This window comes from Malaya genurostris, chromosome 2, assembly GCF_030247185.1.
Source record: "Malaya genurostris strain Urasoe2022 chromosome 2, Malgen_1.1, whole genome shotgun sequence".
NCBI classification, from domain to species: domain Eukaryota; kingdom Metazoa; phylum Arthropoda; class Insecta; order Diptera; family Culicidae; genus Malaya; species Malaya genurostris.
The window spans coordinates 45,046,778-45,065,315 of record NC_080571.1 but is presented as its reverse complement, the minus strand read 5'-3'; the positions used below and the strand labels follow the sequence as shown (position 1 = coordinate 45,065,315).

The 18,538-nt window shown below is 39.1% G+C and overlaps 1 protein-coding gene across 2 annotated transcripts in view; it reads left to right on the top strand.

Annotated features, from left to right (window-relative positions):
- Positions 1 to 18,538, top strand: part of LOC131429877 (A disintegrin and metalloproteinase with thrombospondin motifs 9) — a 589,623-nt gene that overhangs the window by 434,381 nt on the left and 136,704 nt on the right. For both annotated transcript variants that reach the window (XM_058594313.1, XM_058594312.1), the window contains exon 6: positions 1,623 to 1,818. In XM_058594313.1, coding sequence (XP_058450296.1) covers positions 1,623 to 1,818 — 196 coding nt within the window. The remainder of the gene's footprint in view (positions 1 to 1,622; positions 1,819 to 18,538) is intronic.

The window sequence follows — 18,538 nt, the reverse complement described above, 5'->3', positions numbered from 1 at the left end:
CAAATCCGGATACGCTTACGGTACCAGAACCTCTGAACAGGGTATGGAATATTCATTCACTGGTGAATGAATATATAGTTTCCATTGCATTGTGAGCGAACAATTCCACCGCTCACAAAGAGGACGCCTTTCCAGCCAAAAAGAACCACACAAACAAAATGCTAGTGGAAGCAAATATATTCCACATATCCACAGATGGTATAGTGTGCTGGTATTAGTGTCTTCATGAAGCACAGAAGCCGTGAATATAGTTTGCTCTCTCGTGGTCCTGAACGTCGTTCTTCTCACAAACAATTCATTGCATGCTAACGATCTTCACGGGGCTAGTAAGTGATGAAGATTATATATTCAGTTTTCGCTAACAGGCTGATGACTGGCTCTCCGACGCGAACGGCTGTTAATGATGACTTTATGCCACGAAAACTGGTGCATATCACTTATTCAACTCGTGTCAAGTTAGTAGAGGGTAAGAATTCTTAGTTATACTCGAATATTATAAACAGAAGTAACAGGAGCGAAGCAATTCGCAATGGCGAATGGCGATCTGGTGATCTCACCAAATACTGCAAACAAACAAACGCTTCGTTTGCTGGCTGTTAGAGAGAAACTAGCTCCTGAACTCTTGTTACTTGTGTAAATCAAATTCCTGCTGAATAGTGTTTAATTGGTCTCACCAAATACTGCAAACAAACAAACGCTTCGTTTGCTGGCTGTTAGAGAGAAACTAGCTCCTGAACTCTTGTTACTTGTGTAAATCAAATTCCTGCTGAATAGTGTTTAATTGGGTTTAATCGTAGTAGTGCATGATAGGTAATCAACCAGTAGGATAAAAAATAAGTTTTTTAATCAGTATTCCGCGTTGAACATTTTTTCATTGAATTTTCATTGTATATTGCTATGAGCTTCGAGAGCTGTAAGAAGCACATGTTACCATTACAGCAAAACCTTTACTCTAATAAACGCTCGAGCGGTGGCTGTGCACACCTGTATGTGCAATTCTGTATAAATGTGAATCGCGTTCGGACCTCGAAGAAACATGCGACAGTTAAGAGCCAGTCATCAGTCTGCTAGCGAAAACTGAATATTCAATCTTCATCACTATCTTGCACCGTGAAGCTAATTTGCTTGCAGTGAATTATGGGGCTAGAGCTTCTCTCTTACCGAGAGAAATAGAAACAGTAGTAGGGGTGAATATTGTTCGCTCTCTTCTATTCTCGTGCATGGACAGCCACTTCAATAAAGCAACAAGGCTCACGCTTCCTCAAAAGCGACATGATTCATAAAGCAGGTATATTCATGAATATCATACCCAGTGAAGCATGTATACTCTTCTTCACTGCTTCATTCATCCAAACCCTGCCTCTAAACGACCAAATCATTTACGAAAGAATTGAATGAGTCGTCTTCTTTCCGTTAAGTACGTGAAATATCAATCCTTTTTTTCCCTTTCCAAGTGTTTTATTACTATTCATACTATTTATAAACTTCAATTAACAGTCCTAATCGGATCGATATTTCTTTTAGACATATTATTTTCATAAAATTTCGATACATTATAATTATTTCTCATATCAAAAAATTTTTTTTCAACACCTTGTTACATTTTCCTTACACACTTTCAGAGAGGACACATTCGCACCTCCAACGGTTCCTTTTTCATCGAACCGGTGGAAAAGTACTCCAACGAGGACACCAACATCTGGCATGCCCTTTCCCGGGAACGTGGCGTGCCGGAAATTCTAACCATCGACGACGATGTGGTAGAAACGACGGCCAAGGATGCCAGTAGCAATTGTGCCCTGGACAGCAGCCAGGAAGGTGAGTAAAGCAAACCTTTTTTTTCCACTCCTGCAGAAACCAAAACGTCTTGATCCAATGATGGTCATTGTCATTGAATTTCCACAAAAACAGAACAACATTTGGTTAGCAATTAATCTTCCGAACAAGACAATTTTGTTCTAAATAAGGCATTAAAAATTTTGCCTATCGGCCTTAAAAATGTTCATGAATAATTCAAAACGATTTTGTAATCTAATACTCATTCGGTTGTTCTGTCAAGTTGTACCTTATAAAACAATCATAAAGCCGCCAAAGAAACAAAATGGTACACAAAAACCATTTTCGTCATAAAAACACAAAATCAAAGTGAAAAATTTACCACCGCAATCGATCATACCGGAGAGAAGAACTCGTTCCATTCCTCGCTCGCAGCTCGGGAGGATCGTTGACTTCAAAATTCGCCGACGCTGTTCTGACCCAACCGGGGGAACCGTAGCCCTGAACCTGGCCATTGCGGGCAGAGGTGGTCTGTTATCTGTCGTCGATAAATTTAGCGCGGGCGAATTTGCATACTAGAATTCCGTGCCGCTCCGGGTCGGCAGAAGCAGAAGAAAACAAAACGTCAAAGGATTCCCTAGACATATGACATATGGCGAAAAGCGTTTCATATACTGCGCATTTGCATATCATTAGGGGACACATATTTCATCCAACCCGGAAGCGGTCGGAATTTCCATACGTTGATGAATGAAATCGATCAACGGGATTATAATGGAATGGGAAAGTTATCGGAACAATAACTGCGTGTAAAACAAGTAGTATCCGTTGGAGATTCTTGTTTGACCACCCTGACAACAAATGGGCGTTTGTAAAATGACTTATGAAATTGTGCGATAAAATAAAATCAATAAATTGATGACGACCTCCAGGTCCTAATGAAAATCCTTCCAAATTAAGATTCGTCATTATTTTTGTATTCGATCCTCGTCTAGCACTTTTTCAATGCCTTCATTTGTGAATTTTGGTATTTTTTGTTTCGACTGTCTGATTCATTATACGGGGATAATATGCATCGCTTTGTGTGAATGTAAATCATATTAAAATATTCAATGAGCAACCATGGGTGGTCACTAATGCCTAAGCTCTTGAAATTAGCCGTATACTAAATGTGAACCGGAACCGAAATTAACCACTTGCAGAATATATCGAGTTGTTGCTATAAACACTTCACATCGTATCGAATAATGAGAAAAAGATTCAGGTCGTCATGTTGGTGACAGAAAGTAACAAACATCATTACAGAACAGTGAAAATAGTAGCGGTCCTAGATTGCTACCTTGGAGCATGTTCGATAATAATAACAATATACGGTCTGAGTCAATTTGTGAAAGTGACGGAAGCAACAAGTCTTCGATTTTTTAAAAGTGAAACCATTTCCAATCCATAGAGTGTTGTGTAATGATGCCTTTCTTAAATCGCTGATATAAAAAATGGATGCAAATTTATTTGAATTTGTATGAATTTGTATAACCAAAATATTTGATTAGTTTAAACGATTGCACGTATTTCGCATTTAATTTTGAATTAAGGTTTGAAATTTTTAACACTCTTCACCATATAATTCCCATACCAAAAGTCGGTTGTTTATAAAATTCCCTAGCCGTAAAACCTTTCATTTTAGCACAAGTTCATGTAAATCGGTGTAATTATACCGGTACAATCAAAGTGGGTCCCGTTTGTTTAGAGTTTTTAGTCATAATTTCCGGTACTTCAAGAACCGGACACCGGAGACCACTATAGCGGATGCGAATATTTTGATCATCAGTTGACAAAAAGTTTACATTGAAACAGTCAGTCATAGTTTCTTAGAAGCTGTTTAGCCTTTGTATCATTATGTTGACGTTTTCTATTTAAAATACTCTTCACTTTATATTACCGGAACAGGAGGTCGGATCCGGATAAAATTTTACAACAGGCTATAACGACCATAAGGCCTTCCATTTGAATCGTAGTGTGCAGGAATTGTTTTCGTCAGTTTTCGAGAAAATCGGTGGCTTTTCTTCATTCTTTCGCACATTTGAAAATTGGAAATTGGATTAAGAATTGGAAAGGTGTTATGAGGAGTTACAAGCACTATTTTTTGTAAGTTATAGGCGCTACGAACCGTTACATGCGTCACTTTTTCGATAGTTATAGACATTAGGAAGCGTTACATGTGTAACTTTTTTTAAAGTTGTTACAGGTGTTACGAAGCTTTACAAGCGTTAATTTTTGTCAGTTATGAGGCGTTATATGCGTTAATTTTTAGGGTTAAGATATGATGAGGCGTTACATGCGTTACTTTTTTGTATATCGTAGTTACAGAATCAGGGTCATTTTGCCGAAAACCATTTCGCCGAAAGCCGTTTCGTCGAAAGTCATTTCATCGAAAGTCATTTCACCGAAAGTTTTTTCACCGAAAGTCATTTCGCCGAAAGTCATTTCGCCGAAAGGGTTTTTTCGCTGAATGACATTTTGCCGAATGACATTTCGCCGAATGTCATTTCGCCGAAAACCATTTCGCCGGAAGGGTAATTTCACCGATTCCTCCAATTGTCTTAATATTATAATTGAAATTGATTTAAAATAAACACAAATGAACGATAATACGATAATACGCCCGTTTTGTTGATCTACAATTGTACTTCTTGAATAAATATTGATTCTTGAACTCTTGAATTAAGATTGATTCATGAACTTCAGAGCGGAGTTCCCAAGGAAACTTGTTGACTATTAGCCACTAAAAATCAAAGCAATTGCATAGCTGTATCTACCTGGCAAGTGTATGTGGTATTTTCCGTTTACTAAGTGGAAAAATGTCTAATACGGCTTCGCCACATCGATGTGATTCGTGTGCTGTCCGACCTCGCTACCGCTCGTTCGGACCTAACTAAAGCAAAGAAACCTTGCTTCGAGTAGACCGGGCAGTCGAGGCGGTTACAGGTTTGTATGCAAGAGGCCGCCGCTTCCGACCCTTTTGGCGAAATGATTCATTGGGCGAAACGACTTTCGGCGAAACGACTTTCGGCGAAATGGCTTTCAGCAAAGTGACCTGCTCCCTATCACAGGCATTACATTTGGTGTTATAAGGCGTTACAAGCGTTACTTTTCAGTTAGTTATAGGCGTTACGAACCGGTATATGCGTCACTTTTTCTATAGTTACATGCGTTTGGAAGCTAAAGTGTTACGAAGCTTTACATGCATTACTTGCATTACTATATCATAAGTGTTGCTTTTTGAGAGTTGTAAGCGTTACAAACCGTTACATGCGTTACTTTTTCATAAGTTATAGGCGTTACGAAACGTTACATGCGTAACATTTACATAAGTTAAGTGTTACGAAGCGTTACTTTTTGGAAGTTATGAGGCGTTACATGCATTACTTTCCTATGTTATAAGTGTTATGAACCGTTAAATGCGTTACTTTTTTGTTAATTATAAGCGTTTCCAAGCATTACCTGCGTTACAGTTTTGTAAGATATAGGTGTTACGAAGCGTTACATTCATTACTTTTTCATAAATTATAGGCCTTCCGAAACGTTATATGCGTTGCTTTTCGGTAATTTATAGGTGTTACGAAATGTTACATGTGTTACTTATCCAAATTCATGAGGCGTTTCAGGTGTTAATGGTTTGTAAATTATAATCGTTACATGCGTTGCTTGCTTTCGTAAGTTATAGGTCTTGCGAAGCGTTACATAAGTTACTTTTTTGAAAGTTGTAGGTGTTACGAAATGTTACATGCATTACTTTTAGAGGCGGTATGAAGTATCACATGAGTTACTTTATGTCAATTATAAGATGTTACGTGTTACGAAGCGTTACATTTTGGAAGTTACAGGGGTTACATGTGTTATTAAGAATAGGACGTTACGAAGCGTTACAAGCGTTACTTTTTCATAATTAATAGGCGTTACCGTTTTGTAAGTTAAAGACGTTACTTTTTTGAACGTAGGTGTTACATGCATTACTTTTTCTAAGTTATGAGGCATTATATACAAGGATGGCTTTTATCGTATCAAAGAACGTTCACTGGCAACTCTTCAACGATTGAATCAGTGCCATCAAAAAGAGTTGGAAATCATCGCAACAACAAAAACCCGGCATGGCTCACTTAACATAGAATCGACACCAGTGCGAGAGCGAATTTCTCTCGATGACATTTCTGAGAATCAAAGGTTAGCACGCTGCTGTGGGGATCTTCTCTGAAGCAACATACGGTCGCTTATTCTCGTTTCGCGATCCGATTCTATACAGGCAGTTGATAATTGCGATAGAATCATTTTACTATTGCCGCTTATTCTAACTATGTGCATATAATCTTCATATAAGTTGTGTCTATGAAAATGTATGTGAATGCTCCACACAAGGGTTTTGAAATATTGCAACCTAGTATGAGAATCATCAAGTTGAATCATCAACTCGATTTTCTGCGATAATTGTCAACTTGCGATTCTCTCTTGGGAAATTCCACACAGCAACGATCATTATGAGACTGTAATTTTTTTTAAGGGCCGTGAAATACTGAGAGTATGAAGTGGAGCGAAGGAATGTAGAAAAAATCTCTCGCGGTTCATGCATTGAGAGACTCGAGTTCTTGTAGCATCTTCTACTGGATTGAAAATGTTGTATACAATATAGATAGCAATATAGCAGCTTCTGTCAAATTTTCGGCAATCACCAACACTGATTATATGTGTATCTTTTTTGTAAATTATAAAAGGTACATGCATTACTTCTTTGAAAGTTGTAGGTGTTACATGCGTTACTTTGTTAAGATGTTCCACATCAATACTTTTATTTTTGCATTGCATGTGAACGTTGCCCGTCGTTCAATGTGTTGTGCTGACGTAAGTTCTTATAGCTCTTTTGTTAACATTTCTAGTCCTTAAAAGGGCCGATTTGTTCATGTTTTGTTGTATTCTGCTCCAACGCAATTGTAATTTCCCTTGTTTAAAAGTGAATTTCAAACTGCGAAAGGTGCTCAAAATAAATCTCGCCGTATTTTGCCCACATTAGAGGGAACACCGCGTGAACAACGAAAGTCGTACAAAGGTAATATGCAAACTGTCGATTTGCTACTGTCAAAAGAAGGAAAATATCACAGTAATTCTTTGCGAAAAATTATAGCACCAAAAACCAAATAATTAAGTCACTTCGATGCCACAACATTGATGTCATTTCCCTCAATTGTACAACCCAGGAACAGCAGAATATTCCTTCTCCATTAGAAATTGAATGCTGAATGCTTGATTCTGTATCCGAAACTGTTTCCTGAACCTGTAACTGTATTCAGGAACTGAATAGTTGATACTGGAACTGAGCTCTGGACTTGAACCAACCGATTTGAGGTGCTTAAGATGCACTTGGTTTACTTCCTACTCAGTCAACTGCGCAGGCCAGAATGAACGAACAAACGGCGCCAAGAATAACAGTTATAAGAGCAGTTTGGTTAAAAATTGAATGACTTTGACTCATATTAGTCAATTAAAAATACTCATGGTTTATAACCATACATAGTTAGTGCCTGTTTTACTAGCGGACAAAACGTGTCGTAAGCCCACTGCGCTCAATCACTGAAATTCTTCCATATTTATATGTGTCGGTTCTGCGCGATACGTTTTGTGCGATGATTCGTTCAATTCAGCCATTATTTTGGCACCGAATTTCACCATAATGCTCGTTCATACCAAACCTTTTCAGATTTTAAGTTATTTGTGGTTATCTCATACTATTGAGAATTTTATTGAAAATTGCTTACAATATTTCCAATGATATGAAAAAAAATGTGTTGCTGCGATTTTTGCGCGTGTTTTTTTCTCTCAAGAAGAGTTGAACGTTACGTAAGTGGTTCATATTCTACCACTAAATTACACAAGCAGTTCTTTTTGAGATGTCGATGGAGCCCGATCAAAAAATATGCCGATTATTCAAATAAAATTTGTCCAATCCTCATAAAAACATGTTTATCGTTTATCGCATAATTAAACCAAATCAACAATTAGGTTTTTCGTGCCAAATCAATATTCCAAATATTCTAATAAAGGGCCGAAAATTAATTAAAATATCGCCATATTATCGGGTCCATAATTTAGACTGCTTGTCATTTCACAGCCAGAAACGAACAATCCCCGCATCGAACAACTGACACTTCCTCCTCGGTGCGAAAGACCTGTCGCGGCAATCTACGACTCCCAAGCGTACCGCGATGGTGATAAATCTTCTCGTAATTAGGATAACTTATTACCCAATTTACATACCGACTGGCGGAACGTTTCAAGTGATCGCGGTGCGTGATGAATCGATGATAGTCGGAAAGCGGCTCTCGAAGCCGACCTGGCCCAGCCCGGCCCGCCCGTTTTTGATTCGCGCCGAGCATCGAAATGGTTTGCCAAATTAACGCGCGCTGATTTCTGTGAATCAGCGTAGAGTCGGCGACAGCTGGCACCCCGTTAGAGTAGGACCCAATAGCCCAACATTGAGTGGTACCGTATTTTTTTTCGAGTTGCCCAGAAACCTTTCGGATATTTATGAAGGGGCATTAATTACAAGCGAGAGAGAGAGAGGAGAAAAATCACTTGGAAAGGATTAGACCGATAAGCAAACATCCACCGGAAACTAGTTAAGCTGAAGTGGGAGAGATCACCACCGAATCGGCAGGGTCACACGGGGAAAGACCTCTCGATTAATGAGCCCATTCGAGGGGCACAACAGACGGCCAGTAAAAATTACCGCCATATTTACAAGATTCGAGTCAATAGGAATTATTCGCTAAACCTTTTTGCTGTGAGCTTTCAACACTCACCTCGCAATACCTCCCTCTCTCTCTCTCCCTCCGACAGAAGGTAGAAACGGGGTTTCGTGCCTAGGCAAGATTTATCAGCTTCCCGGTGTGGACGCGGGTCGCTTGTAAAACAGCGAAATTGTTTCAAAATAACCTCCTTTTGTAAACACACTCGGCTGAACGGACCACTCTCCGTTGGTCTCCGGCTGTGGTATGCAGCAGCTGATCATGATCCATGGTACGACCATATCTTCAACATGTTTCCTTTGCTATTTGGTATTGAAAATAAATTAATTCATTCTGAAACAACTGTGCGATTGGGTTATGAGGTAGCCGTGCCTGGTTTGGCTGAATTCTTGAATTGCTTCGAGTGTTGATGGACCGCCGGTCCAGCATCGGTGCCGATACCTTGCTCCTGTAATAGGTTTCGTGCTGATAGTTCTCCGGCAGAAGGAATTTAATTAATTTTAACATCAAACTATTGTTTCAACCTCTGCCGAGGAACTCGAGCTGTCGTGGGTAAATTGTACATATCTATCCTCATTCAGTCGTATCGCAATTGGAAATCTTTAAATAAAGGTGTTTACAAGCTGAACAATAATGCTTTCGTCGAGTGCCTGATGTTGTTTGATTCACTGTCGGCCCCAGGCCATAGCCCTAGGGTTGCCGACTGTCGGGTGAAGCTTGTAAAACGTTAGTAAGCAATTTATGCTAGAGCTGATGTGAATTTACACACGATTTCTTCCAGCTGTTGACCTGCCGGTGACCCCTTTCAGGTTAGGCTCTGTCTGTTGAACAGCGGCTAGTGGGACCATGTGGAACCGTTTGGCTTGCCGGACAAGCCCTCCTATGACCTCGTGTGGTTCTTCAATTGACTTAATCTAAAGTCTACCGGTGAAGTTTTTTATCGATTAATCGTTACTTATGTCAAGACACTGGTGTGACACTTGCCGTAACCTTGTGCGAAACTTGATCGAAGCAATCTGAGAGGATGTTGTGTCTTGGAAGCGTTTCGTGCTGTCAAATAATTTTAAGACCTTTCACAGCGTTGTTTTATTTTATTTATAGACTAATTTATTTTACGTCTCCAACTGAAACAGATAATTGATTGCATAACCTTTCTATATAGGAGAGGCAAAAAGTATACTTTTATAGAATAGAATCGTTATCATTGTTTTGTGATAATACTAACAAGTGGGTACAAATTAAATAAAAGAGTATGTCAAAGATGGTAAACACTGAAAATGGTCCCATCGGCTAGTGACGATTTATCTATATTAACCTTTCTTACAATTATTCTAGCGTAATATTTTTGGTTTTCTAAAATTCCTTCAGATAAGATGGAGAAATGAAATGTAATACAAGATAGTAAAAATAAATTAATGCCAACTACATTACAATAAACGCTACCCCCAAACAAAAAGTAGCTGTAATTGTCATGTTCGAATTAATGACGTATCATTTTCATATACAGAGTTGCAATACAGAATTTTGATCAACCGGTACAGATTTACAGATTTTTCTCCTGAACAATATAGATTTAAATGTGGCAACCCTGCACGCTATTTGGAATTGAACAATGCACGCTGCGAATGGAGCAAAGGCGATGGTGTTTTCTGCTTCTTCTTCAGTACGTACCGATGCGTACCGATTTTACATCGTCATTTTGTATGACGGTTTGAAAGTGTTGACACTCATCGCCGTATAATTTTGGAACCGGAAGTCGGATCTGGATGAAATTGCACAGTATCCTTTAAATCAACAGAGATTTAATTTGAATCGTGATTTGTAAAAATTGGTTTAACCATTGCTGAGAAATCGAAGTAAGTTCTGTTTTTGGAGCTTTCCTTCACTATTACCGGTGCTATCGGTAGCGGCAACCGGGGATTAATAGTCCCAAAGTAGATTTATATATCCACGTACTAACAAGGTCTGCCAACTAGATGAATTTACCAGAAGTTTTATGAAAACTTGCACCTCGTTTCGCCATCAATACTCTGGAAATCGGATTTGGATCAACTTTTCGGGAACTTTTTAAAAATTTTAATGACATTTTATTTGAATGTTAGTTTGTAAAAATAGGTTAAGAAATTTCCGAGAAAATCGAGTGCGCATTTTCTCATACATTTGCACATATGTATTACCTCGTAACTCCGGAACCAGAGATCGGATAAAGATAACACTCAATAGCAAGCTATGGGACCATAAGATCTTTCGTTTGAACCTAAGTGAAAATCGGTTCAGCCATCTCAGAGAAAATCGAGTGACATTATTTGTCACATACGCACACATACACAAACTCAGACATTTTGTGATCTCGACGAACTAAGTCGAATGATATATTACACTCCGCCCTTCGTTCAAAATTCGGTTTTCACAGTGATTACAAAGCCTTTCTATATAAGAAAGGTAAAACGAGTTATTGGCCCTTATTACCGTTCTCACTTCCACTTTCACATTCACTTCACTTACATGTCACTTCACTTGATTCTCCCTATTACAAGTATCACGCATAGTGAAGTGATCACTGTGGTGGAAAAAACTAATTTTTTCAACAAAATTTTGGTGGCGTGTTGTTCATAATGACATCAAGTTCATCCAAGTAATTACTTTTGTCTCTGAAGCGACTTCCGTAATAAGGACGTACATTCACTTCACTTGATATCCACCGTGAAGTGATACCCATAATAAGGGTCACAGTCACTTCATTTGGTTTTCACCGTGTAGTGACACCGGTAATAAGGGCCATTAATAAACACGCGGTGAGCGACACTTCAGTTTTTCATGATGGAAAACTACTAGACGAAGATAAACCTTTATAATTCAATTTTTCGATGCAGTATTCGGTTTCCCCTTCCCTTGTTTGGTTCCAGTGTGAATGTGTCAAACATTCATATACATCTAACATACTTCTATAATAAAAACTAATGAAATCTGATCTGTTATAACTAAAGTTATCTTGCGAAAACAAATTTGGCAAACTCACAGCAAAAATAATTGTATTCGGTTTGCTTTGAGATTGATTATAAAACTTATTTCAAACTACAGGGATTTTGATACAAGATTTAGCACAGAACCCTTTTGGTTTAGTTATTAGAATGGTGATATAAAAAAAGGAGGGTGGGTAATGTCAGAGACATAACTGGATGTTGTGAATACGAAAACAACTGACATGTTCCTCAACACATCCGAATATCAATTAGTTGATCAATTGTATGAATTATGCAAGCATTCCCCTTTTCCACATTTTTCGCAAAAAACAAAGAAGGCTTCGTTTGATCTCGATTACTGTGAATTTCACACAGCGAAAAGTGCACAAATCTAACCAAACTGTTCTAGATTTGCACTAAACTGAGGATATTTCCCTTCGATTTGCGAACAACAAGTCCTAATAGTTCTTTAGAAAATTTTTAGAGCCATTAGAACGGCTGATTTTGTGTAATGCTCTCCACCGTTGCTTTTTCACCAATGTGAATGACTGGCAGCTGTGACGTAATCGCTCTTGTCGAAAGCGAAATTAGCTTTGCAAACAAAATACATCTGCTTGCAATCGGTGATCCTAACGGCTATAAAAATAGAGCATATAGAATTTTAATTTCGATTATTTCATTTCGGATTTGCATTTCATTGAAAGAAACTATCCAGATGCTGTACGGGATTCATTCCTGCCTTTTAGAAGGACCAAATCGTGGAACTCACTACGGTATTAAACACTGTTCGGAATATTCTCTCGAACGATTTGTTGTACGGCAGCAGATATTTTGTTCTCTTCCTCAGAACGCGTTCTGATTGGCTGGTGTTGACATGATTGACTGAGACAGGTTTTTCAATAGTGTACTATTGAAATACTTCAATGCTTTTTCTTTACACGCTTAAGTTGAAAAATTTCGATTCTATTGGTAGTTAAATTATATAAATCCTTCCACAGATCACTGAGCTATGAGCTTTAAAAATACGAGATCTTTGATACTCGTTTATACAAAACATTTCAGAAAAGTTTAATTTTGAATTATTTGAGATTGTGTCACACAACTGAATATTTTATCATAAAATTGTGATCATATTTCCGAAGGCATGTAGCAAAAATTATGTTGATTTGTTAGATACAACAAGAGATATTCACGATCAAAAACTTATCACTCTCTCAGAGGGTAAATTTTGAAAAGGCACCTCATAGTAAAGTAAGTCGTATTCACGACAAAAGGTTTTTGTTGAAATTTTTCGAATTTATATTGTGTGAATCAATTTTATTTGCAAAAATTCATTTGAACCAGTGAAAACGATTAGCGTGACACAGAAAAGACGGATAGGTAATGTCCGTGTCAAAACTGGATGACGCGAATACGAATAAAATTATATTGTTTCAAAAGCTACTCAGAAATTTCATTCGGATCTGACTTCCAGTTCCTCAATTATAGGGTGACGAGTGTCAAAGCTTTCAAACCGACATATAAAATGACGATTCAAAACCAGTACGCACCGGATAAAAAAAAACACAACACGCCTTTACAAACGATGCACACAGCGTGCTTTGTACAGTTACGTACACGCTACAGTACAGATAATGAAAACAAACACCAAAGCTGATTACTTACTCACTTTTCTCAGATAAAACGATACCGCTTGTCACAAACTCAGGCTCCCATACAAAGGTTTAGAATGTTTATCGTCACTTTAAGCGGCGAAGCAAAAAACGTAAAAAGACCAATTTCACTATCTTTACGTTTCGTCTTAGACTCGTCAGTGCAGAGCAGTTTAAATTGAACTGCTTACTGCGAACTTAAACAGTTCAATTTGAACCACTAAGCAGACGTAAAGTTATTGCTGATTGCAACACACTTACCGAAACTTGTTTTCGTTCGGCACGTCAGGAAAGACTTAGCACTTCGGTGCTTATTACAAGTGTGTTGCAAATAGCAATAACTTTACGTCTGCTTAGCGGTTCAAATTGAACTGTTTAAGTTCGCAGTAAGCAGTTCAATTTGAACTGCTCTGCACTGACGAGTCTAAGGCGAAACGTAAAGATAGTAAAAAGATTTCCAAACTTGGCTCGAAACTATTCCAACTATTAGTCATTGTTGGCAGACGGCCTATCAAATTAATTTCGGCTATCCTGGTATCCGAATTCCGATTCTGGAAGCATCGAAAATAGTCTTCAAGGGGCATTCCACACAAAATTTCGGCAAGGAACTAAAAATTATTCGATACTTTTTTTTAAGTGAGTCAAACGTAGAAATAGATTGAATTATAAAATTGACCAATGCTCAAATTTACATTAATCTAAACTGTCCAAAAAATTGGAGGCTCCTAAACACTACAACATTTTCTCAGATATGGTTTGGCTGATTTTCGTGAACTTAGGTTTAGGTAGAAGGTCTCATAATACCAAATAAAATTCCTGAATTTCATCTGGATCCGCCCTCCGGTTCCGGAACTACTGGGTTGAGCGACACAAATTTTATAGCGCCACCTAAAGCAACGAAATGAAAGATGGAAAAGTTCATAACTAGGTTCAAAACAGGTTCAATTTGTAGGTCATGTTTGTTGCTTGCCATACGAACCAACTTCGGCTATTTCGGTCCTCGAAATTAGGTTTCGGAAGTATTAGAAATAGTGATTAAAAAGCGGCAAAAAGGATCTACCTTATTTTTCTTCACAATGGCCAAACCGATTTTCACAAATTAACAAGATTCAAAGTCTTACGGTTTTATACTGAATCTTTGAATTCGTAGTGAATAATACTCCCAGTTCCGGAACTAAAGGATGTTTTGATTCGTAGACTTCACTAGATTACGTTCGAACAATATTTCCTGTTTATTTTCAATGAAAAATTGTTTTTAGAACTCCACAATAATATTGATGATGGAATGAGTAATATGAGAAAGGCATCATTACACCACTAGGTGGATTAAAACATTTTTTTCCCGTTGGGGTTACTCAAAATGAAACGGTCGGACATGGCGGCTTTACGCCCTAACAAAAAATAAATCGATTTAAAAAATCTAATGTCAAAAAATTTCAGATTCAAAAACTAGGAGCGCTATAGTGAAATGAACAGTGTGTCCAGATGTTAAATGACTCAAGCTTTATATAAATACAAGATTGATAAATCACTCCATTTTGTTGAGCGCTGGACATGCAACGCGAATGCCATACAAGATGTTAGAGAACTTGAGCGTGGAAGAGGTCAATACTTGGCAGACGTACAAATCTTCAACTGTATCATGTGTATAAACTTACTGGAATCGGAAGGCGCATTATATAATGTGCTGGGCATGTAGTGCGCATATTGAAAGGATAAACTAGAAAATGTTCCCTACAGTGTTTTAACAATGTCATTGGCTATGCACAGTCTATGAGGATGCACGTGCAGCGAGTCTAACACTGAGTATTTGATATAAGAACTAATGTATTGTCAATCAAAATCCGACTGTCATTCCTACAACCAGTCAAATTAGCATACCGCGCATATAAGATCCGTAGGACATCTATCACCGCCGGTGTGCACAAATAAGATTTATGTTCGTTTAGTAGCGTTAAACAGTCATTTGGTAATTCGAAACAAATTCCATAATCAGCTTACACTGACCAAACCAGTACTTGGCGAATCGTCACTGCCTTCAGCTGTGCGGCAAAACGAAACAAACTCCGCTCTCCGCTCCACCAGCGGCGGTCCGACTGAATAGTAATAACAAATTTTTATTGAGCGTTAGTATCGTTAATTGCATAAGACCCGTCCGGCCCCGATAGGAGATTTGAATTTTTTTTTATGGGCTTCCACCGGCACAAAACCGGTGAGAAAATCAACCGACGTCGAGTGACACACTGTGCTTCTCCAATATTTCAATCATTGAACGGGGGGAATAAAATTTATAGGCTGCGACTGGCAAATTCTACGTTCAGATCACACGTGGTCCAACGGTTTTCTCCGTAGCAAAAGCCGATGGATGTGCAAAGGCAGGGTGTGTGCATTTTAACCTACTGGCCCACCTCGGAGGTCTATTAGCTTTATGAGTCTGAACCAGCTTGACACTGTCGCACCGCTAGAACCAATCAACCAACCAACGGCCAGCTGCAATTGCAATCGTGCGCGGCGTCGATCAGGCTGCCGGAGGATCGACATACAGAAATGCATACCACCGTTCGTTTCAGATGCAACTGAAACCCCGGCGTCGATGTCTGATGGCATTATCAAAATATTTACATGCACCGTTCGCCATATGTGAGCCTTCCAATTGATTGGTTCTATTCATCGAGCAGAAAGCTTGTTTTGACATATCGACGATTACTGTCCGACGAACTATGAGAGATATGGGCACAGCACAGTCGAAGTTTGTCACCGTCCGTTTCATCGGTCAACGTTCCGCTGCAATGGCAAATCGGACACATCGAGTAATGTGCACATACTTTGTATTCCTAGCGAGGAGATAGATCCGTGCCTGGCTACAGCTGAAACAGATGTTCACCGAGGCTCCAGGCACGTTCTGCTCGAAAGTATCAACATCGACGAACGATCAGCAGTTTAGTGAACTACTTCAAGCGATAATGATCTCCAGGAGCAATGGAAAATAAACACTGACCAGACGGTGAATTTCTTATTGAGGACAGTCGTTATCAAAGTCAGGAAGATTCGCGATCAGCTGGGCAACAGCGCTCTATCAGTGCCTACATCTGTTACAGAGTTAGGGAGCAAAACTTCCATCTGTTGTCAAATTCGAAACATCAGCGTTTTCGGTGTAATTCATGCATCCGTGAATCGGTCGAACTAAATAAAGAACAGTTTAATAGTTTTTGTTTTATAATCAGTTCAGTGAGACACGATTATTAAACATGATTTATTGATACTTACTCATTAGGTGCTGCAAGACTAACTTGCTAGTTCTGCTCGATGGATCTCATAATACCCATACTTGTCAAACCAAATGTCCCGCTGGAAAAAACGTTTGACATTCAGTCCACTTACATCACTTATTAAAGTTTAGTATGCATAGAAACATTTACCGAAACTTCTTTCCTCAGTTTCTTTTTGGATCTTAGTAAGCCAGCACCACCAGGTTGTTGACATTAACTTGAGGTGCATTCGTCGCGACGGCGGCGATGCGTTCTGAACAGCCTCGCACACTGCGACGGGTGCATGCGACAGTTATGAAATCTCAACCGTGACATGTGTCAGCCGAGAAAAAAAAATTCTTCACCTGAGAGTGCATTAGAGCGGTAATGAGCTGGGTTGAGTGATGCACTACACATTACTTTTAATGTGTAGGCACTATTCGGATTGATGGCAGGAAATTGTTTATCAGGGGTCATTTTATGGTGGAACGTGCAGAAGTGAGACATTGGTCACCGAACCAGGCACCGGGTTTGCATTGCGAAACGGTAATGAATCATAGTAAAAACCAATGATATGTTTGACTTCTAAGTTTGTCATTAAAATGAAGTATGTAATTTCTCACTACCAATCCGCTGTCATTGAATAGTGGGTTAGTTCATGCTCTACTCAATCCATTAAGTCCAAAGGTCTAGGGCAAAAACGTTGACAGAATTAACATGAATATAACACTGAAATTTCAAACACAGTAATTGTTGAGATGCCCATTAGGGTTTCACAAAATTCAGATTTCAGCTGCACTAAACTTTTCTGTTGAATACGAAGCCGTTTCTAATACCGTTTTCGTTTTTGAACCTAGATGCGGGCGACTCTGACTCCGAGTAAAACGAGCACGTGGTACGCGCCCTAAACAACAACTCATGAAAAAAAGAAAAAAATAAACAAACTTGCATGGATGCGTGGTGCGGCCCGAGGAAATTTTCAAAGCGAATCTATGCGATTGGAGTCCGATCTAGAGCGACCTCAGGTTGCTAAAACAAACATATCAAACGTTGTTTGGGCGACTCTGGATCAGCTTTCGGGCTGCTCTGATCAATAAACGAAAACGGTATAAGTTTACAGGATCGGAATAACGGTTTCTCTTATTCATTGATTGAATTGATTTCGCAAATTTTCAATGGCTGCCCTCGTAACTGGGTCGTCATTGCATTTACAGGGTCCGGCACTCGAAGTGTAACCAACTTCAGAACGCTCGCGCAGCTGACGCACGGGCATCAGCTCTCTAGAAATTTGCTAAATGACAGTTCGGAGTTGTATTGTTTACAAGCGCAAGAAAGCATTTTGCCAAAAGTGAACGCGAAAAAAAAATCAGTGATGGAAAGAGCGAAGGAGTTGCTTCGTTTGGCCGGAAGCGGTCAATTTCCGAACATTGTATTTTCTGACGAGAAAATTTTTCCAATTGAGCAATTTGTAAACTCTCAAAACGATAGGGTTTACTTAACCGACCGTTCATACGAGAATTTGAGTCATCGATTGGCCACCAGGAGGCAGCACCCACAACAGATAATGGTTTGGGCCGCTGTAACCGCAGATGGGCGCTCTCCAATCGTTTTCATCGAGCCTGGCGTCAAGGTAAATGCGACATACTATCGGGAAAGTATTCTGGAGGTTGTTTTGAAGCCGTGGGCAGACAAACATTTCGGTGGCAGACCATGGACGTTTCAGCAGGACTCGGCACCGTCTCACAAAGCTCGAGTGAACCAAGAATGGCTGAAAAACAACGTTCCGATCTTCATAACGTCCACACAATGGCTCTCGAATTCACCAGATGCGAATCCAATGGATTATTCTCTTTGGGCCATTTTGGAGAGCAAAGTCCGAACTAAAAGATACACCAGTCTCGAGGCGCTGAAAAAAGTTATTGTCCGCGAGTGGGCCTAAATACCTGCAAGTCACATTCGGCAACTTGCGATTCGTTTTTTGACCGTCTCAAGGCCATAGTCAAGACAAAAGGTGGTCATATCGAGCAAAAGTGAATTGATTCTGGATTTTGTATTATTTTTACACATTTTGTACTTTGAATTAAGTAAAAGTAATTTTCCAAACT